A 24,012-nucleotide genomic window follows, 5' to 3' on the forward strand; every position below is an offset into this window, starting at 1 on the left:
AGGAGGAGGAGGAGGAGAAGAAGAAGAAGAAGAAGAGGAAAGAAGAAGGAGAAGGAGAAGGAGAAGGAGAAGGAGATGGAGATGGAGAAGGAGAAGGAGAAGGAGAAGGAGAAAAGGAAAACAACCCAGAAGACAGTGCTTGAAATTAGACTAATTCCCTGTTAGGGTAAGGCTATCATCACTGTACCCCACATTGACTTCTTTTCTATTTTGTTTTTTTCTTTTTCTTTAAGTTTTTACCTTTATATTTCATTCTTTGAGGTAAGAAAGGATAGGGATATAGGAAAATTTGGGAAAAGAAAGCTACAAAGTGAATATGTTAATTAGCTTGGTGTTACTCTCATTTTCAAATTATTTCATGTCTTTAGCAAACCACAAATGTCTCAAGCTCAAACAGTTATAATGAAAAGAGGTGGTTTGATATTTCTATATTACTAATATCTTCAGAATTTCAATGCTTAGCAAAGAGAATTTAATAAAATTAGTAACAAAAACACATTTATTTAGTTATTCTGTACTTTAATTTTGTAAAATGGACCACTCTGAACTTTCAGGTAAATAAAATACTCTTAAATAAGATTGAGTTTATTGAAGTGGCACCAATGATTGCATTATCATACTTTTTACATTAAGTACTGTATATTTATAATGTGGAAACAAAGACAAATATGCTTAATATTTTAAGGATACATAAGCCATTATATCACATGGCTGCTATACGAATAATGTATACCTTTGTTGTTATGTCATATGATATACTGAATATATACTTACAGATATGATATCAACTATAACAAGTGTTCTGCATTCTTTTTTAAATTCATGCTTCCAAAATGGCATTATGAATTAAGCTCCTTTTGCACTGATTCTAGAAACTGGCAGGAAACTCAAATCACCCTCACTGTGACCCAATCTGTAAGTTTCTATAATTACGTAAGTATTGCGTAACAACATGGTAATCACACATATTAAACTCCCTTTTTGCAGAAAAGATCTTTCACAGAATATTCTACTTTGCTTATATTTAGTAAATTTATTGGAGAAAAGAATATTTCATGAGTATTCATATATGCAAGGTGAAGGACAGACCAGATAGAACAGATCTATCTATCTCTAAGATAGAACAGATCCATTTGCATTTTGCTTCTTAATGGTAGGGCCATCAAACAAAGCATCTATTATTAGGTCATACTGATTTCAGCACTTTCTCTTATGTCTGCTTTTTCAGAGAGTTTATGCATTTAATGAGAGTTATTAATATTCTTCTTAAGACCCCTATCAAAAATTTGATCCAGTATAAAGTCTGCAGGCCATTCATCTTACGAAAACAGCAGACCTGGCGTAGTTTTCCAGATTCTGTCTGCTCAGTGACTAACTCAGACTTCCTTCTAAATATTGTAATGGTTATCCCAATTTATACTGCTAATATCTTAGGAAATAATCTGCACGTGGCTTCTAGTAATAAATATCTAATCCTATTTCCTCAGGAGGCTAAAGCAAGAGATCAGTGATTGATGGCTTCTATGGGATACAGTGTAAATTCAGCCACAGCCTGTAGTTTAATGAGACACTGTCTCAAACTGAAAATTAAGGAAGGGCTGAGGATGTAGCTTGGTGGTAGAACATTCAGTATCTAGATTCAATATCTAATATGTCAAAAAGGAGAGAAAGTGAGGGAGGGGGAGAGGCATAAGGGGGAAGGGGGAAGGGAAAGGCAAGAGAAATCTGTCTACCTAAGATATGAACATTTTATATAATACCACAGACGAGATTAGGGCCTAGATAATTGAAGCACTGAGAGATAAGTTGATTCATTTTAAAATTGTGGGTGTAAAACAAGCATAAGTATGATTTTTAGAGCACAAGCTGAACATACCTTTGACAGTGATCTGTGCTATTGCTTCAATGACCCCCAGTGTCGACATAGCAACACAGGTGTAATTTGCTGACTGTCTTACATCATTCAGTTCTAGGACATTTCTTCCTATTGGCATATCATCTTCTGGTGTCAGATCTTCTGCCCCCAACATCCACTTCACATAAGGCATTGGTGACCCCACTGCCACACAGGTGATATTTACACTTCCACCTGGCATGATTTCATGATTAGTGGGTGGGATAGAGAATCTTGGTGGGACACGGCGAACTGGAACAAAACACAAGGCCACATGATAACATATGCGAGGCAAGAATAAAGCAGCTTGTTAAACACATGACATGCACCAGACAGACATGATTAAACAATTGAAACATATTGTAAATTATTCAAAATCACAACAAAAAGATAAACTGTGGATAATACAGACCATACAAGTATGGTATGTGTATACACAGAATCATTTATTTAGTTTAATCATTGATATCTTAGACACAGTCATACAACAGTTGATTCAGACCTACATAGGCCCCACACAAAAAAATGAAAATCTATTTACAAATTAACAGTACACAAACACCATGCATAAGAGAAACACCAAATTATATACATACATGCATATAACAATGATTCTATGCAGGCATGTATATTCAAATAGGTGGCAGAAGGTCATCAGCATGTGTGAGTAGCAAGACTGACTTCAGTACTGTGTACTCGCAGCTGAAATGAATGTGTGTATGGGGCAGTCACATCTTACCCTGGAAAACAGAACCTTGAGGACACTGAAACAGCAATTTATTTGCTTTCAGATTCAGAGGGATACAGCCTCAAAACTCCATACAATGATGGAACATATATATATGAGTCTGTGTTTCTGTGTGTAGCTTCTGTGGGTGTGTCTTATGTGTGGTACGTGTCTATCCTTTGTGTGTGTGTGTATGTGTGTGTCTATGTGGTATGTGTCTATGTGTCTATCTTGTGTGTATATGTTCTGTTTGTGTGTCTATGAATATGTGGTACATGTATGTGTCTTTGCGTTTATGTCAGTGTCTCATCTCTGTGCCTGTCTTGTGTGTGTGTGTATGTGCATGTGTGTGTACATGTGTTTGTGTGTGTGTATATGTGTGTCTATGTGGTATGTGTCTCTGAGTCTATGCCAGTTTCTCTGTGTGTGTGTCTGTCTTGTGTGTGTGTGTGTGTGTATGTGTGTGTGTATGTTCTGTTTGTGTGTATGTGTATATGTGGTATGTGTATATGTCTTTGTGTTTATGGCAGTGTCTCATCTCTGTTTGTGTGCATGTGTGTGTGTGCATGTGTGTGTGCACGTGAGTGTCCGTGTGTGTGTGTGTGTGTGTGTGTGTGTGTGTAGAAACTGACAATAACAGAAGAAGAAACACATAATATTATTAGATAATATACTGGATTGGGTCATGCGAGTCATGCGCAAAATGGACTCTTAAGGCCCACAATAGAACAATGAAAGAATGTCTGGAATCCTAGATAAGGACAATGTAGAAATAGTGAGAAAATAAGAACAAACACAAAGACAGAAGGTAAAGTGTAGTTACTGAGATGGGGACTTGAAAGTTAGAAGATTACAGGTTATAGGGAGGTTATTACAGGTAAGGACTGCAGACAGGGGAGGGGGTTCACATTCAGGATTCCATTCAGTTTTTATGTAAGGTCAAATAGCATCAATGACCACAGAATCCAGTAAAAGGAATTTTATGTCTATATTCAAAGAGATGGATATTCAATATACACAGCAGGATGTGACATTAAGAGGAGTGACCATATTAAAACAACATGACACAGAATAAAAGCCACCATCAAGCAAACACGGTTCAGTGTTCCTGCTTCAGATAATCTGCATGTTCAGATATGTTTAAATACATGTACTTCGACATGTTACAAAGCTAAGGTGAGAGAGAATGAGTTCTATCTTGGACTTTACGGGTAAAACCTTATACTATGAGAACTTTAAATCAAAAGGGCAACCTTCAGGAATATACAGCAGATACAGATAGTAAACAATGCTTTTCTGAAGTTTTAGGAAAGGACTGAAACTCAACCACTTAACCCCAAGAACAAGGTAAGGAATTCTGTCTGGGAACTCTAGCTAAACTTAGAACCAGAAATCCTCTGACTGGAGAGGGCTCACTGCAGTGGTGTCAGGGGGGTCTGGGACATTCATAGGGAAGAAAGTGCTAAGCATGCCTCCTGCAGTCAACTCAGAGGTTACTGAAGCAAGCAGGGGCCAGCAGAGACTCTGGGGCATCAAAGAACATATCAAGAAAAATGGAAGGGTCAGGGAACAATTATAAAACATCATCTGGGGGCAGCAGGCACCCTGAGGAGACAGAAATAAAAGATGGGTGAGAAATGGGAAGAGTTGGGGAGGAGATGAAAGCAGGAACACTGACCAATGCATTGGACCATAGAGAGTTAAGTGTTACCATTCCCATGCACCCAGGTACATTCTCTCCCATCATGCATTGCACTTGGACGACATCAGCAAGCCACAGAAGCCAAGGCCAAAACATTCTCTGCAATATTATACCATTGACCAAAAGAAGACCACAGTGCAGCTACATTCATTTCATTTGTATTCTTTGTTATCGATTTAAGTAGTAGTTTTGTAAGGTGGGTAAAAGTAAAAAACACACCAACCTTCTCGCAGCTCTGAGGGATGTAGGGGGGTTTGATGCAGAACACAATGAAATGAGGAAAAGGAGAAAAACAAGGGAAACACAGAGAGAGTAAAAAGGCCATATCAAGGCTTTCAACTACTACTTGAACATTATTAATTGCTCTAGTTCATCTTCCTACCCCAGCTGGAAAAGTTAGCAATACCTCATGGACTAATGCAGTATTAGGAACAATAGCTAGCATCATTTTGAAATTTTCCATAGAGGAAGGAATACATGCCTCATGCAGCAAAGGAGGTCACCACTGTAAGAAAAAGGATTGGAGCTCTCAAAGAATTTAGGGAAGAAAAGGTTCTCAATGCACCTCCACTCCCACCCCCACCCCAGTTATAGACTCCACAGAGAGAAAGGATAAAAAGCATCCCCAGGGGCACAAAATTATCTCTGACAAAATTTCAAAATCAAGCTAGGTATTTTCTTAAGAAACCCCACTCTATAGTACCTTGAAGCCCTCACAGGCTGCAGCCATTCCCTCCCCCACCCATGCCTCTTGTAATTATTCAGCTTTGTTGACCCAGAATAGGAATGTTTCCATCAGAAAACAAAGCAAAGCCAAACCCAACAGGGACTAGCTCTGACAAGTCTGTGGATGAGGGGACACCTCCCAGCTAAAATGAAAGGTGCAGCCATTCCTAAGCTCAAGGTGCAAGCATTTAAATACTCATGAAAAAAATACAAATGGATCTTTATACTTCATTCTTACTCCAAGAACAGCTAATACTAGTTCCTAAAATATAGCCATTACCTTATGGCACATAAATGCATATACATATATAAAACTGTGTTTTAATTAGGAAGCTAAGCATAAGAGAAAGGAATGTAATTGTGCTATTTTTATGTAGCAACTGTTTTTCTTAAGTTGGAGCCTTTAGGCTCCTGGCTTCACAGCAGACATCATGGAGATGTAAACACCTTCATGCTTAGGGCTGATTAGTAGCACACCGAGCACTTATTTCAAGGCTTGTAAGGAAACAGATAAGAAACAACAGAAAGAGTAAATGAAACAAAGAAAACTTCAAACAAATACCAAGCACAGTCAGTCAGAACAGTCCAAAAGAGAATCAGAAGTAAAAAGGCAAATAAATAAATATCTACAAACCTCAAGCCTCATGACGATGTGAAAAACAACAGATTTCAGATTTTAATTTTCTACAGAGTAAACTGATTCAGCAACAGTCATCATTACCAAATCCTCTTGTTAAATACTTTTATAACCACACAGACCCTGTGAGCATCTCAACTCCCCCTGAGCCTGAATGGGGACACCATGCCAGGGTTACTTCATTCCTACCTCTGACATATAAATTGGCAGGGGCAGAGTAGCGAGTGCCCGCGCTGTTGGTGGCAACACACTCATATTTTCCTTGGTCGGATTCTTCACTCTGTTCGATCTGCAGGGCTCCTGTATGGATATAAAATATACCACCAAAGAAGTGGTCAGAGAAGGCTTTGGGGGCTCAGCGAGCTAAACCTCTTAACAATATGAAAAGCCCTGCAAAGCGAAGGTCCACTCAACGTCGATTCAATCTCTTGCTAAGTTGCACAGACAGAAAATGATGCGATGAGAAAAACATATAGAGATTATTTTTTTTTTTACATCATCAATGCTAGCATAAGGAAACAATATCTCTTTTTTTATCCCAAGCAAGACTTCTAGTCATAATTAGCACTCTTAGCTCCTAGACTAATAAAATGAAGATGGGTGAGACTGCTTCAAGGAAGTATGGCTTTTAAATAAAACAAAGGATTAATATTTGGTTTTGTTTTGTTTCATTTTGGCAACAAAAGTGGCGCAAAAGATAGGCACGCTCAAAAAAAACCAGGCTGAGTTTTCAAGAAAGTCTTCTGCGGAAGAAAGCCAAAAATAGGCAGCGAGCACAAAAAGGCTGCACGAAGCGAAAAAAAATTAAAATTAGTCATTATCAGTTATGAAAATATCACTTAAAGAAATAAAACTCCCTTAAGACATGCAGACTTTTTTTTTTTTTAAGAAAAGAAAGACAGTTTGCCACAACTTACAATCATTTCTGACATTTGCTGAAAAGCAAAGAGCGTTCGCATTAGAGGAGTTTTAAAAAGTTCAAAAGCAAGGCCCAGGCCAGCCAGGAAGAGCCAACCAATCACTGCTCGAGGACCTCTGGATAGATCCCCTAAGACACCCATCAAAATCCACTGTGGGATTAGCAGTGTGGTGTCACAAAACCCCAAGAAAAATACAAAAGAAGAATTACAAAAGAAACGCACACGGAGTCAAAGTATGAAAAACCGGCAATACCACATACCACCAAGAGTACTGAGAACCTGTTTCCACGGCTGAAGGACAGAAGATCCAAAAATCCAGAGACGAGCATCCAAGAAAAAAAGAAGTAGAGAAAAAAGCGCTGCTGTCAGACTGAAGGAGGGTCAGGTGGAAGGGGGAGTCATTCTTTGACTTTTAAGACAGTAAGAGAAAAAAGAATTGAAGAACAAAAGCAAAATCCTTTTGAAAGATAAAGACAAAAAGCAGACGGTCCAGGCTGTCTTCTGCATGTCTGCCACTGTTCTCCAGACCGCCCTGGCTTGGGTCCAGAACAAGAACAGCTAAGGAAGAAAAAAATGATCTTTTTTTTTCTCCAGTTGGACAAAAAAAAGGTAAAAGAAGAAGAAAAAAAGGAAAAAAAAATAAGAGAAAAAAGAAAAAGGAAGAAGAAAAGGAAAAAAAAATAAAAAGAGGGACAGATGGTAAGCTGTGACTGGTCTGTGGTCTAAGGACCTGGATATGCTTTCTTTGAAGCATATCACAACTTAAATAATCATTTTCATAAATAAAGAAATGAACAAAACAAAGAGAAAAAGGAAAAGAAAAGTTCACAATGTGAGAGTCACGAATCATAACCAAACGGAGGGAAAGAAATCAGGTTGATGAACATTATGGTAATGGATCTGAAAACAGGACAGAGATGAGAGAGATGAGAGGACAGGGAGAATGAGCAAGATCATTCTGTGAATGTTAGGTCAGCATTCTTACCTCTTATTGGTGTACCACCTGGGTGGATAATATGAATGCAAATAAGATTAGAAAGAAGAAGCATTAGTACGAGAAGAAGGGGGCTAGGGCTTGGGAGAAGAATTCGATTAGATTTACAGGTTAATTAAGGTCTTAAAAGAAACTTGAATTACTATACTGGTAAACAGGAATATATTAGATCATATCATTAGATCATAAAAGCAAGGTAGTGCATTAAACCACAGAGGGCAAAGGTCATAGTAGGCAGAATTGCCTTTTTCAGAGAAGCAACTGAGTTCTTAAGTCTGGGCTCACATAGGGTTAGAAGTATATCTTATAATTTTTGTATCCTTAAAAAAAAAGAACTATACAGCATTTTTAATGGCATAGTTTAGGAAAATACTAGCTAAGCTATTTAAGTATATATATATAAATATGTATATATATACTATTTGAGGAAATACTACAAACTAGCTAGAAACAAACACTCAGGATTGGAATCTTACGCTACGCATTAAGCTAAAATTGTGTGATTAATTTGTGTACTATTTTATTTATTTATACAGTGTTCTTAAGATAAACAGTTCTGTGGAGGTATGCATGTGTGCGCCACTACAGAGATCTGGTGCCTACACTGACAGTTAGTAAAATGCATGCCATGCATTTTATTATTATTAATAATAATCATATTCTGAATATGGAAATTAGTGGGGGTGAAGTGCGCTTCAGAACTAAGCACTTACCAATAGATTCTGGAGATTTAAATACGGAGAGAAGAAAGACAGCATAAAAATATTATTATATTCCTCATAATTTGGTACAAATTTTTCAGAGTTAAAGCTTTATTATACTAAATCATCTATGTTACATGTGAATAATTATTTATTTACAACAACAGAATGCTAATCTACACAATTCTGCTGACAACAACAAAAGAGTCAGTTAACAAGACGCTTTAACATCACAGGACAGGTCAAAAGCTGAGAATTCTGGGAAGACAGGCAGTTAACAACTTAGAATTTTATATCAATATTATTACCAACATCACAGCACAGATTATTAGTATACATTTCTGTGAAATTGCCCAGAGAAAGGCTCTAAGAAATTTAGAACGTTTTCTATTTTAATCGATAGAGAGCAAAGGAATAATCTGGGATGAGAAAGGGACACGGAGTTGGAGTAAAGAGAAAGAAAACGAACAAAGCTGGAGTCTACACCAAAGCAGACTTCTGTAGATCCAGTCACTGGAGGGGTCAAAACCCTCAAGCATGGGCACATACTGCCATAGCTACCGTGTGGGCCAAGCTCACTAACAATGACACAGAAATGGGGTTAATCAAATCCCGCACTTTCATTGGTACTTAGAAAAGGACTTTAAAGAATACATCTGGTCACTCAGGAATCCATGTTTCTGTGTATTGTGAATTAGTGAAAAGAAAGCAGATGTGCCCAAACTCACTAATGATTACTACCTGGATGAGTTTAAATGTAGAAAAGAAAGCAGAAAATACACTTGAGTACAACTGAATTATTTTCAGGTTTAATATGAACATTTTTATATGGAAATAGCCACTGGAGCGCTTTGCAAGTTTGGAATGAAATTCAATGTCGAAATAAATTTGTTTCAAAAGAAAACGAAGAAAGAAGAAAGAAGAGAAAATGGATCCATCAATTACCGCAGAAAAAGCAGTAAATTAAAAATTATTAAGAATACAGTCACAGCAGTGAGCAATGTGGATTAAACAGAAGTCGCAAAACACACCCAGGAAAGACAGATTCTGGATGAGGCCATGACCTCACAAACATGGACAACATATTAAATAACAGAAAAAGAGAAGAGGGAGGTAAATCAATACCTAAAAAATAAAAAAAAAAATTAAAATTAAATTAAAATTAAAGAATAAAGAAAGATAAGGGTATTTTTAAAAAATTGTCCAGGAGTTAGTAGAAACAGTGACAAGACCCTACCTGATCGTAACTGCTTAATACGACCATTGTTGTTGCTTGTGTCAACAGGTAAGAAATCTTTAAACCAAGTGATTTCTGGATCCGGATTACCACTGGCTGCACAAAGCATGGTGGCGGTGCGGGTACGTTCCACCACCTTCAACTGTGGGCCCATATCAATTGTAGGGAAGCCCCTAGGAATCTGATCCTCTGCAAGACAAAAGATAACACAGTTGTTTAAACAAAGATAATGTTCCAACTCATTATCTTTCATAAATCTGTTCCTTTACTTATTCAACCTTTGTGGAGAACTAAACATAAACCATTCACTGTTGTGCTATTAGATTAGGACACAGTAGCATGGTTATTCCCAACCAGCTCTGTCCACAATCTATGTGTGAAGGCAGTGCACAAATAGCTCATTGTGTGGTAGACTATGGTGAGGAGATACATGAGTACTCCAGGAGCACAGAGGGGCGGGTAATGGCCTCACCAGTGCTTGCCAGGATAAGCAGCTACTAAGGGGAAGTGCCTTCAATGGATCTTTAGGAAGAAAAGTTTGACAGCTAGCAAAAAGGAAGAGGGATGTTGTTTTTCTTTAGACAGATGGAAATATAAGTCTAGCTGGTGACACTAGCAAGCTACAGGATCCAGCAGAATGTAAGGGCACTAAGCTGCAATGAAGCAAGCAAGTTGGTTCATACAGCTGTGAAGCTATCTCTACTCCAAGGGGATATGCTTCATATAGCTTTCAAATAAAGCTGCATATACATGACTACTGTAGCCACTGGTTTTGTAGTCGCACATTAAAATATTAATTAATCTGAAGGCTAAAAATGTAGAAAAATGCTGAATCCATTTTTTCTATCAATCTCTAAACAATAAAGAATAGTAACCATTTACCCATACCATTTATACTGATTTCTATTATAAATTATCTGCAGATTAATTAAACCATAGGATAATTATAAGATTATATGAAAACATTTTATATAAGAAACCTGAGCTTCCACAGATTGTGTGTGCACATGTGTGTGCATGTTCAGGCATTAAGCCCTCTCAGACACTTAAGCAATGACTATAACCATATGGATTTTTTTTCAAAGAAGCACATGGTTCAACCAGCATTAATTCTTCACAAGGAACTTCAATTAATTAGAAAATTGAGTGTAGTTTTTAACAAAGAGCAAAAAAAGGCAACTCCTGGTTACTAACACAAAAACATGCAATTTTTGTTTACAGAAAGAGGATATTTTCCAGAAGGTTAGTAATTTCAAAACATATGATACCTATATTTTATATCTCTAATGGGCTTTAAGTTATCCATACCATATTGAAACTGCTATAGGCATTGATCTAGACATTGGTAGACCAGTTACCCCACCCTATTACCATATTCCTAGCAATAAACTACCTTAGCAGTGTCCAGACAGAACAAAAAAATGTTATCCAAATTAGCCCTACTGGAATTTTAGCTTGATGGTTAATGCTTTTTGAATACAATTGTCTGACATTTGACTTCCAATCAACCTTTGCATTAATTCAATAAATACTTCCTCGTGAACACTGAAAGAGCCAATTCTAAACTGACTTGCAAGCATAAATACAAGTGCAAAAAACACAGTGAGAAATCATGTGTAAGACATGTGGCTTCTTCTCAGCTCCCACCAGTTTCAGTGACCCATGGGTCTGCTTGATCTGAAACTTGTAAACGGGCAACAATGCAACTCCTACTGCAGAATTTGCACTCTGATGGCTTTTCCATGTGGTCTGTTGGCCCATGTGTCTTTTCTGCATTTTTCTTTATAGCTTTGGTATAATTCGATCTCCTATACTTCAGTGGCCCAGCTCTTTGCTAAATCAGCTCCCTTGCCTGTGTAGAGGAAGTCCCTCACTTGAAGTCAACTTATTGTAAAAACTTCTCCTTCAAACACATTTCATCTTTTCTTTACCAAAGCCACCAGAGCACCAAGCAAGTAAATATACCATTTTTCCCTGTGCAACATGAGTTCCTACGTGTCCTATTTACATCCTGACATAACAATAATTAAGTTTTTGGACAGCAGAGAGTTGCAAGCTTAAGAATTTCTGGAAAGAGGTAACCAGAATAGTTCAAGACTGTTCAGATTTCCGAAAGAATGTCAAATGGTAGTAGCAAATCGGAAGTTGGTGAATAATCCTAGTCCATTGCAAGAGGAAGCTGATGGACTAATAATTCAAAACATAGACTTTGGGTATCCAGGCTGTGTCCATTCAGTTTGGACACCTGGAGTTAGGATAATCTATTTCTTGTCAGACCAGGCATGTGGAGACTTGAATGGATGTATAAGTAAAACAAACTAACAAACAGATAATAACAGTTATTTTTAATGAAACATAATTAAGTTGATAGATAAAGTTGTATCATACTGTGTTTCTTCAAATATTCACATTCCTATACATCCTCAGCCAAGTAGAGGTCTATAGTAGACAAGTGTTAGTGGTTAGAACTTTCAAAATGATTTTTCAAATCTCAAAAGGAAAATTAAAAATGAAAACTTAGATAGGGAGTACCTTGAGAATAGGGTTGTGCTAATTTAAAATCTATTTCAATTGAATTTTATCAATTGAAATTCAATTGAATTTTATGCTTTATGTCCTCATAGAAATTGCCAATATGTATGACTTAGCTCTGTTATTTGAGGAAACAAACAAATAAACAAATAAAACAGAAAGATCAATAATTCTGTACTGTATATATGATTAAACATTTTACTTTGCAGCTATTGACCATAAATTGCTTCAAATTTTAAAAGTAATTGTTTTTTTTTTCTGTTTAAAAGTGCAATAGATTGCCTTCTTATTTAGAAATGAGATCTCTGAAAACAAATCTTAAACTTTTTTTTCTCATTTTCTGGCAACCAAGTTAGATTAATAATTGTAAACACCTATCTTGGGATTTCTGAGTGGTCTACATTCCACCAGGCACTATATCTTCCCACTGGGTAAATCTACCAGTTGACTGCAGATGTGTCTATGTTGCTTTGCTGATCAATTCCCTTTCACATATGTATCTCTCTAAGGAGTCAGGCCAATAGTCAGGGTCATCCCTGTGCCATGTCACAAGCACTTATTAAAGTCACTACCCTAGCGAATCTGATTTAATAGCTTTCTATGGGAAATGAAGCCCTCATCTTGGAGGTAACTTGAATCATGGACTTTTGCCCCCGCCCCGCAAGCAGACAAGTACATTAGCATCTACTTCCTTTCCCTTTTGGCTCAAGAAGGACACTCTAGAGCCTCCTTTTCATGCACACAAGTACATGCCAACCAATACCTTTCTTGCATATTAATCTACAAAGGTATGTAAAGAGAATTTCTTTCTTGGTCTTAATAAGGGTAATTAAATTCTATCCAGCTCCCTTCCTTGCACAGAACCCCTTTGAATCTACTATCTTCATTAAATTTTCATGAGAAACATCACAATGTAACAGATTCAAACAGCCAGAGCTGTTACAAGTTGACAGATGGGGCTTGCTTCCAACTTGACTGTCAGGTATTTGGCAATAAAATTCCGTATTCAACATAAAATAGACGGTAGAAATAATGAAATTTCTAATTGAATGCTTATCGCAGTGGGTATAGTTTAGAAGATGTTAATTGCTTTTTTTATCCTCTATATTTATTAGTAATTTATATAAAACAGCCTTGGCCATTTGATAACAAGTTTTGACAGTTTATCAAGTCAGTAGAAACTTGAGCATCAAATCAGTACCATTAACACCTTAACCAAGTAAACACTCTTAGAGAAAAGCAGCCATCAAAAATTAACAAATCATCCATGTTAGCACTTTTAAACTTTTACACGAGGTGAAAAGAAAAACATTTTGTCCTATTCATTAATGTGCTCATTAAGGTTTAAACTGCCTTACTTATCACTGTTCTGTATTAATATTCAATCATGCAGAATTATCTTCTAATTCATCAACAATTTAAATCAGACTTGACCTTCAGGAAACCATTTGGTCTGCCGCTTTGAGAGGCCATTAAAGGGCAGATGAATACACACTTGTGCTCAATGAATCAAGAACGCACACACACGCACACACACACACACACACACACACACACAGTTTGGGATACCAGTTGCAGCAGGCATAGAAATACAGCACACACTCAGACTCTATTCATGTCTTAATGAAACATGCTGATAGGAAAGTTTCTGTTACAGTAAAGAAATAGAAATGTGAATGTTAGCATTTTGCAGAATGAATTTACCATTGCTTTTGAACTTGGTATAAGCAGGACTTGAAAGGTATCAATGACGAAAAGAATATCAATGTTTTATAGGGAGTTAAGCTTTGTATATCTAAGAGTGATATAGTAAGGGCTATGGTATAATTTTCTGGGTTAACCTGCTTTCATTGTTCATCTGTAAATGACTTGAGGAAGGTTTGTACTTTCATGTCAATTCCACAAGCCTTGAACCTTTTCAATTTGAAAAGAAACCACAGAACTCTAAATCATCTGCTATGGCCAGAGATGGCCTTAAGGAATTCTTATTGCCTAATATTGTTAGAGGTTTTGCAAAGTGTATTTTAGGCCTTTTACTAATCTAATGAAGTTGTTATTGAAGGACTGTTTGTCATGGTCCTTGAAAATCAAACAAACAACCAAAAAAACCCAATTTACCAGGTATGTTACCAACATGTTCATGTCCTTGAATTACCAGTATGCTTCCTTATAAGTACCATCAAGATATTTGTTAAGTTTCCCAAACGGTCATAGTCCATTGACAAAAAAAAAAAAAAAAAAAAAAAAAAAAAACACCAAAAAGCAAACAAACAAACAAACAAAACCCATAAAACCAAACCAAACAAACAAAACCCACAAAATCTAACCAAACCAAAACCCAAAAAATTAAAATGAAAAACTTACCAAGAGTAGTATGGTGTTTTGAATGAGAATGGCCCCTATCAGCTCACATGCTTGGTCCCCATTTGGTAGAGATATTTGGGAATGATTAGGCGGTATTGGCTTGTTGGAGAAGTTGTGTCACAAGGGGTTGTGTTTTAAGGTTTCAGCCTTGTCCTTGGGGTTCTAGATGTAATCTCTCATCTGTTCACCCTGCCATGCCTAAGCTCCACTCTAACTCTCTAGAACCAGAAGTCCAATGAATGTTTTCTTTTATAATTTATTTTGGTTATGGAGTTTTATCACAGAAATAGAAGAGTGACAAAGATGAGTGATGTTACAATAAAGTAAATACATCATCTTTAGAGAGAGGTGAACAGCTTCTTGGAAAATCTCCAGAATTCAGTTTTCTGAAAGCAGAATAAAGTTAATCTGAGGGCAGAATAAAACCTTACTGCAATTATTAAATATATGAACACATGAAGCCATGGAAGGGGTGTGTGGGGACATTGTGTTCTTTCCCTTATAACTCTCCTGTAAACACATACAATCTGGCATGTTTAGGATATTATATCAACCATATCAGCATTTATTCAGAAAGCATTTTTATTTTCCTAAAAGGCATGCTACCTGTCCCTCCTTTAAATTGCTATCCATTCTTGAGTAAATTTGTGACTGTTTTGTCTTCTATCTCTGAAGCATGATCTTTTACATTCTCTGTTCATATACTTGAGCAGGGGTGGACTCATAGGTTCACAGAATGGTTCTTCATGCCTGTTTCCTAACTGATTTATTTAAGTCTGCCAATAATTCTGATGAGTAGAGATGTCCACTGTGCAAGTGATTCATTAACTCATTACTGTGGCTGCAGGAGAAGCAACAACTAAGTTCCATTGTCTTTTTATACAAGACTTCCCTGCATAGATCTGTTGTTGGCTTCTAAAAATCCAAACTAGAGTCACATGGCAAAACAAATCAACTCCGTGCTACCTAAAAGCAGCAAGTAGAATGTGTATCCAGATTTACTGCTACCCCATCTAAAAAATAATAGATTCTGGTGTTCAAACTCATTACAAATTAAAAATAAGTGCATAAACCACATGAATGTGAGGCGAACATTGAGTCCAGATTAACTGACAGGAGCAAAGATTGTGTGTTCCTGGGTATCATATGGCTTTAGGAGTATATGAGAACCTTCTAGAAATCTGAAGTAAATCTTATGACTTAGAAAAATGGAATGGGGCTGGTGAGATGGCTCAGCAGGGAAGAGCACCGACTGTTCTTCGGAAGGTCATGAGTTCAAATCCCAGCAACCATATGGTGGCTCACAACCACCCATAATGAGATCTGATGCCCTCTTCTGGTGCGCCTGAAGACAGCTACAGTGTATTTACATATAATAAATAAATAAATCTTTAGAAAAGTGGAATGACTCAGCTCATGAAGATTTTGTCATAAACACTACAAGGAGCTAGGTGTTGTGACCACACCAGTGAATTCATTGCTCAAGACAAAAATAAGGAAAGGGACTGAAGGGAGTGAAGGAGAAAGAAAGGAAATGAGGAAGAAGGAAAAATAAATAGAAGTTACATTGGTGATGTCGGTAATATACTGCTTTCTTAAACAGAAGCACTAAAAGCTCTCATGTACATATGGATGCTCCACCATTATTGGAGGGAGCTGTGCACTGGAGAGACCCTAATCGATGATGATATTCTATCCAGCATACAAGTTATCAATTTTCTTTCATGAGAAGAGCTAAAGATTCTCTTGGAGATGTTAAGTAAACAATGATGTTAAGAAGGTCAAATAAAGTGGTAAACTAATATATTTATAGAAGTCACGTGAACATACGCAAGAAAAGAAAATTTTAAATATTAAAGCCCCCAGATGCTCAGGAAAGGTTCCCATTCATTTTAGAGATATTTATTGATAATCTTGCTTGTGCCAAACTGATCCAGGGCCTGGGCATTTGGTAATCCAGGGATTCTCTCTATTGTGTGATTAAATTATTGTCCAAAACAGTAATAAACTGAGAGAACAGTAAGTCTCCAGTCCACAGGAAAAAAGGACAGAACGAGATAATAGAAGAGTGCTCAAACTGCCTGACATCAGTGCTTTGTATCAACTAACATTAATTGTAGCCTAGCTCCAGTAACAGCACAGTGTAGAGTAAAAGCATGTGACCCAAAGATTTGCTATGATATGAGTGGCCTCCATAAACCGAAAGACAGGAAACAATGCACACAAATAAGGGACTCCGGAATAACAAGGATCCGGTGTTTGGAGAGCAGTTCTCTCTTCAAACCTCTATGGAGCCCAAGCTCTTCTCTCAGTTCTGAACAGGTAGATTTCAATCATTGACCTAAATATCTTGGATATCACATTACAAGTGACTAGAAATATCAAAACCAATTTTTTTCTTTCCCATTTTAGTTTTGGTTTTGTTTGTTTTTTATTTTTTTCAAGGCAGGTTTGTGGGCCTGAGTACAGAGATCTCTGGCCCAGCTTAGGGAAAGAGCCCTAGCAAAGGGAATCGAGTGAGCATGGGTGGAGCCATCTTTGCTGAGTCTTCCAGGAGGCTCTGTTTCTCTGCACTGCCCTACACTGAGTCTCTCCAGCTGGGGCCATTGTGGGGGGGATGGGACTGAAACCTGAGCCAATCTCCCAGGAGTTACAGCTGAACAGCTACCATCCCTTGTGAACAGAGATTGCTCACTGGGTGCTCCTGGGTTCTAGTCCTATTAATCGACTGGGTCCAGGCTGCCTGAATAGCCCACTGTTCCACACAGGTTTTCTGTGTGTAGCCCTGGTTATCTGGAACTTACTTTGTAGACCAGGGAAGACATGAACCCAGAAATCCACTTGTCTCTGCTTTTTAAGTGATGAAATTAAAGGTGTATGCTACCACTGACTGGTCAAAATTCCTTTCTTCTTTATACCATGAGGCTTCTGTTTTTATTATTCAAAAAAGTAAAATTAAATATTCCTTAGGAATAGGTCAAATGAAGAGTTCTGTATAGGTGGTTTTTGTTTGTTCATTTGTTAATTCTTCCATTCTTTGTTATTTAATTATTGTAGTACTAGGAAATCAACCTAGGGCCTGACACATACTATGTAGTACTGTAACCACTGAGCTACGTATATCTAACACTGACTTTTTAAAATAAAGTGATAGTTTTTATATTTACCTGTTTTTAAAGAGTGTGTGCCATGATGTAAATGAATGATGGTTGGAGTATGTGTATGGGTGTTGTTTCTTCCATCAACCATGTGGAATTCAGTAAGTCAGCTACATCCCCGTGACCCAATGAAAGGATTTCTTAGAATCACAGACATTATTAGTTTTGTTCTCAAATAAACTTCCAATTCAGAAAACACATGGTTATACAAAATCTAATAAATTAAAGGATATACCTGTACTATATCATCGAAGGCTAGCATAATCCCTCCAATCTGGTCAGCTCTAGAAACTCAATTCATGCCACACAGAAATTAGCAAGAATGGCATATTGAACTAATGAGACATTTGGGATCCCTACTAAGTACTGTGATGCTCTGCAAATCTAAAACAAGTGCCTGAGCTTCAGTAGGCAGCAAAATTGTGCCAGTGGCAGCGTCTGTATGCCCATTAGCTATGGAGATAAATCAGCCTTCATAATGAACTTACTTGTCCCATATCAAACAAACAGCAAATGGTCAAGCCTTTAGGTTCTAGAGTGCATTTTCACTCGATCTCAACTTTATGGTGCTTCCTGTATGCTAAGTGCTTGTCCTATAATAAGTAAGTATGCATCATGAATAGTGATGGCCTCTTACCCAGTGCCTGCTGAATATAAGCACACTGGAAAATTCAATACTTGGGGATCTTTTATGTTTTAAGAAGAAAACCTTAGACATTACCCTCACATAGCATGTGACAGTGATTTTTCACATTCCTATATTCAGACATCCTCATTTAGACATGTACCAATTGAGTCCATATTAAGTTACCATTGATTTTTAGGTAGAGGTGAAGTAAAATATACATGAGACATGGAAGACGATGAAACACGAGAAACCTCAAATACACTGCCTAGGGATCCCAAATTCTCTGTGTCTGTATCTTTGAGTTTTATAGAGGACAGTAAATGGTTTCATGTCTGTTGTAACCAGACAGCAAAACTGCAATTTCTTTGTAAACAGTTTACATATCCAGCAACATGTGAGAAGCCAAAACACTTTCATGCTGTTATTTGAGCCTTACAGGGATCTCTCTACTCATGACTAGTTGTATCTGCCTGAAGAAACTGTCACAGTATCATGGGATAGAAAGGGGAGAGATGTTTACAATTTTGGTAAACATCAATGTACTTTAAGCAATTATTTTTCAAAATAAACCACAGTATCAGAATATAAACAAGAACTGTTTTATTTCTAGAATACAGTCCTAGAAGAGGGGAGATGAATCATTCATTATACTTTTCTTAAGCAAACCTATGTGAACAAGGTTTTGCTTTTCAGTCTTCCAGAAGACAGCAGGGAATCTGTGTGATGTGACATCATGATGATATTGTTCAAAAATCAGCAATTCTTCAAGTGATAAAGCAACAAAATAATAGCAAAATTGGTTTCCTAATAAAGCCGAAGTGCTGAGCCATTTTATCAAAATGATGCTTAATGAATGAAATTAAGAAAAATTTACAAATAAAGTTAGCTCCTAACTTTAAGGCTAGTCTCCCTCAGGGGAAAAAAACGTAACAATCAGAGGAAACTTCCTACTTATTAATATTTCAAGTTGAATTTTTAACAAATATACTAAGCCAGGTGGTGGTTGTGCATGCCTTTAATCCCAGCACTTGGGAGGCAGAGGCAGGTGGATTTCTAAGTTTGAGGCCAGCCTGGTCTACAGAGTGAGTCCCAGGACAGCCAAGACTACACAGAGAAACCCTGTCTCGAAAACAAAACAAAATAAAACAAAACAAAAAAGCAAATATACTAAATATCTGGCCTTAAGTCTAATTATGACATAGATGCAATGAATAATTATTAAAAAGTCCTCTTTGCTTCTAAGAACTCTTACTGTGTTAAGCAGTTAGTAATTTTTTCCTATGACTATGCCATACATGAATAAATAATATGAGCTGAAGAGATGGCTCAGCAGGTTAAGTTGCTTGTCACTAAGATGTATGACCTAAGTTCAAATACTGAGAACTACAGGATAGAATGAGAGAAGACATCTGGGCATTGTTCTCTGCTCTTCACATGAACCATGGTGTGTGCAACTGTATTCACACACACACACACACACGCATACACACACACACACACACACACACACACATGCACACACACACTTGATAAATGCAAACAATAATAATAGAAAAGTAGATATTGATAAGTTGTTAGAAGCTTCAACAGTAGTTGCTATTAAAATTTAGTGTAGTAATAGGTGACATTACGGCATTCCAAAGCAAAGTTCAACTTTATGAACTACTCTTCATATATTTAAGATTTTACAAAATGATTTTGGCACAAAATAAAGCAAACTTGTTGCGAATTGATGCAGGCAATTATCCCACAAAGTGCAAAGTAATGACTGCTTAGCAGAGACTGGGTTCTTGTCTGAATGGGTTGAGCGCAATTTTACATGGCAATAAGTCAGCAACGTGTACCAATAACATGACTTAGCTTTAAACAATCATTCTTTTGTCATTTAAAGTGAGACAAATTTAGAAGAAATAGGAAAATTAAAAGAATAAAAATTTCCCAACCTTCCTACCTAAAAGTGTTAACAATACTCTTAGCCACTGACATAAACAGAAGCTACAGTGATGCTATGTCATAATTCAATACAGTATGAGAATCTCATGAAGATAACAAAAGTCTACTTTCTAAAATGTGCTTTATTTAATCAATTAGTATTTATTAAGAATCATGCTCCACAATAACCGATGCACTTACCACCTTCAAGTTTCACTCAGAATGCTAAGATGAAGCTCATACTAGAGAGATTTGTTTTAAGCCATTAATTTGATTATTTTTAGAGAAGTAGAGCTATAATTCAAATCTTTGATTGTTTTCTGTTTTATTTTACTTTGTTGTAGAAAGAGAGCCAAAAGTACAGAAATGGCCACCAAAAGGCATAGCACTTCTGACTCTGCTCTCCATTACATACTAGTTTATTCTAAACAAGCTTAAAACAAAGCTGAGGAAGCCATTTATCCTGACTATTCACAATATTTTACTGTACAAAAACAATGAACATTTCTTTAAGCCCTCAGATTATTTATTAAAAAGAAAGTCAGAATGAAGCATAAGGTTTTGGGTAGGAACTGAAGTATTGGGATACAGTTTTGAATATGTACAAATAGATGTAGAAATTAATGCAACTGTAGATGAGTGTGCATACACACATTAAGTAATTTATTGTAGCAAATCAAACATATTTTCTAGTTTTGTGAAGCAAAAGGCAAGGAAGAGCGACAGAGAATAGGAACGGTTATATCTGCTGTTTTTCCTCTAGCAAAGGAAAACTAAGCTTCTTGAGGATAGCAGATTCAATCTCAGTCATCATTGGAACAAGGAAAAAATCATAGATAGAGCCGCATTCTTGAACAAGAAAATACACAATCAATGATCAAGATATGTCAAAGCTGCACAGATGACAGCATGAAGGAATAGATGTAGGTCAATCTGACGGTCAATAAAGTATCTGACCTAATAGATTTTAACATGCTGAATGACATGATTGTATATCACTATAAATAAATAAAAATTTGCATGGTGGTATAGCTGTATTAGTGTAGCCTCAAAATATTTCCAAATAAGATGTATTAAATACAAAGAAAGTGTTAGTGGTTTTACAATGGAGAAAGCCCATATACACAAACCTGGTCAGGAAAGCAAATTTATCAATATTGGAATTGGATAAATCAAAGCTGTATGATAAGAAAACATAATGCTATTCCAATATAACTCTTCAGAAAGATTGCCAAATATGATCTGGAATAAATATCAGAAAAATGCTGAATGAAAAATGTCCTACTTACAAAAGCATCCAGACAAGAATGTCAGTGAAAGGTTGTACTGACAATTCTGAACTGAAGACTTAGAAGCAACTGAAGCTGCTTGAGCTGTGGCAACTAGGATTGCTTCAGTCTCCTACACCACACACAGGCAAGTTAAGTGAAGCAGTATTACATTCTTTTTACTTTATACTGTTGGTAAATTTTAAAAATATTTTTTAAATGAAATAGAATTACATCTCTCATGCCTGACCTTTACTCCCTCCAGCCTCTTTCAGCTCTCCTCCTGCGGATCCTTCTTGGGTCTGCTCACTCTCAAACTGACAGTCTCTTTTACTTTATTAGTTTTCCATATGTGTGTACATATCATATTTATGATATGTTTCTCTCTGTAATATACATATATATGTACATGTACACACGTACACATGTGTATATTTATGTGTATCATATATGTATATACATACATGTATGTATGTATATGTGTATATATGTAGATATGTATGTATGTGCACAAATATATAAAAATAAAATCAATGTCCATTTTTGTGCTCATACGTATATATTTGAAAGGCTGACCACTGTGGATTAGAGAACCTGTTAGGGACTCATCCCTGTGATAAGCTGATTCTTCTTTCCCCAGCACTCATTAGTTGTCTGTAGTTCCTTTTTCTAGAGGTGGAAGCCCTTCACATTTCCCCTGTAATATGAAAAAAATTACTAGAGATAACTACAATTTCAAAATTATGAATTTTTTTCTCCTAAATCTTAAGGGTAGCAAAAGGAACCATTCAACACTGTTCTAAATGAAAATTATTCCTGAGCAGATATTTCTCCTATGTTCTGAGTAGATGGTTTAACACCTAACAGTTTTGCAATGATGACAATGATGAACAAAACATGTTGGGTCTGGAAATAAATTAATTTCTATAAAAAGTAAGACTTACAAATATTTTATGTTTCAAGCTGAAGTTGAGAAGAAAAAGAATTCAAAAGACGTTCTTGACATATACTAGAAAAATACTTCTAATAAAATAATCTTCTTTATAGTTATCATATATTAGAGAAATAACACAATTAAACCCCTATATTGATGTTCTATGCAGGTATCTGAAAAATTATTACATAAAAATGAAGTCTTGATGATCTTTTTTCGACTTAAAACAAGTATTAACCACATGGATATGGAACCAACTTCACCCTGAGAAATCAGCAGAAGGGGCTGGTGTATCCATGTGAGTCCTAAATACTCTGCCTTGGTGAGGGTAATGAAGGTTTTCTCCTCACACATGAGAGTTCAGAACACCCACTATGTACATGCCAGGAAATCTTGTGTTTCCTGTCCAAAATGCTGTAGAGATAACCATGCATTTGTATACAGCTTTTTCAGTCTAGTAGCTCAATCTCTGCAATCTGAAGACAGCTGAATGTGCCAGGGAAGTTTCTTTGCAGCCGAGAAAAAAAAATTCATGAAGTATTAGAGCATGACAGTCAATGGCCTCTACTATAAAAGGAGAATGGCTTGAGTTGTACTCCTATAAAGACACAGCATTAAAATTTTCCTTATGAATAATTCATGAGAGTCACATTTTACTATATGACATGCCAATTAAAGAGATACAAGTTTCCAATGATAAGATGATAAAGCAACACAAGCTACTTCTTTTTTTTACATATTAAAAACAATCCGGAGTTGTTCATATTCATTTAGCTGTAATAGACTGACATATTGTTATAAATTTGGGAAACATACAATCTCTAATTCTTAACAAAGTGACAGGAACTTGACAAGAGAAGAAAGTTATTCCTGTCTTGAATTTACTAACAAAGAAAGCTAACATACCCTGCTGCTCTCCCCACAGCATGAGAGTATTGTTCTTGTGTTTACTGCAAGATTGATGCTCCTTCAGTTGCTTAGTGATGATCTCTATGAGGCTGCTGAGTAAATGATGTCTGAGCATTCACTAAAGGAAGGGCAAGAATTTCAGCCAGAGTCATAAAGTCACAGGGATACTGAGGTGTATGTCATTAAAATATGAATATAAAGTCATATGCTCTATAGCTTTGCTGATAATTCATGATGGGCTGCCTGGGAAAATTATTATCAAATGGGCGAATTGTATAGGTTTTCAAAATTTAACTCAGAAGTATAACAAAACATGTTACATCTTACACAGCAAGACGAAGCCATATCCCGTTTGTTTTTCCTGATGGCAAGTATATGCCATCAAAGCTAGAAATGAGGCTTCAAATTTCCTAGATGTCCATGCAAAACCCACGGGACATAGTCAAAGGCTGCCTGTTGGTTTCGTGCTAGAACTGTTCCTTTGGCTTTGTCACCTGGATCTTTATTTCATTTTTCACTTAAATCAGAGAATGTTAATGTGTGTGTGTATGTGTGATGTAATGTGTGACATAAATGAATGTATATGTATACATCCATCTACTAATATGTCTACAGTAATATATGTACTAATGCATATGTACTGATGTATAAGCTCTCCTTCAAAGCCAAATTAACTTTCCCAGGACATGCTGAGTGGTAGTCTAGAGAAAGTTCCCTAAGATAAAGTTACCATAATACACTTACTAGGA

At 36.5% G+C, this 24,012-nt stretch overlaps 1 protein-coding gene across 47 annotated transcripts in view; it reads right to left on the reverse strand.

Moving 5' to 3' along the window:
* The window catches only part of Ptprd (protein tyrosine phosphatase receptor type D), a 2,240,535-nt gene that overhangs the window by 197,446 nt on the left and 2,019,077 nt on the right, over window positions 1-24,012 (reverse strand). For 27 of the 47 annotated variants that reach the window (XM_031377711.1, XM_031377696.1, XM_031377694.1 and 24 more), the window contains 6 exons: window positions 9,539-9,727; window positions 8,314-8,322; window positions 7,592-7,609; window positions 5,876-5,986; window positions 4,547-4,558; window positions 1,877-2,146 (listed from right to left, as the gene is read on the reverse strand). In XM_031377711.1, the coding sequence (XP_031233571.1) occupies window positions 1,877-2,146; window positions 4,547-4,558; window positions 5,876-5,986; window positions 7,592-7,609; window positions 8,314-8,322; window positions 9,539-9,727 (609 nt within the window). The remainder of the gene's footprint in view (window positions 1-1,876; window positions 2,147-4,546; window positions 4,559-5,875; window positions 5,987-7,591; window positions 7,610-8,313; window positions 8,323-9,538; window positions 9,728-24,012) is intronic. The other 20 variants (XM_031377716.1, XM_031377715.1, XM_031377702.1 and 17 more) reach the window with 5 other exon arrangements.

Source organism: Mastomys coucha, unplaced genomic scaffold (assembly GCF_008632895.1).
Source record: "Mastomys coucha isolate ucsf_1 unplaced genomic scaffold, UCSF_Mcou_1 pScaffold18, whole genome shotgun sequence".
NCBI lineage: Eukaryota > Metazoa > Chordata > Mammalia > Rodentia > Muridae > Mastomys > Mastomys coucha.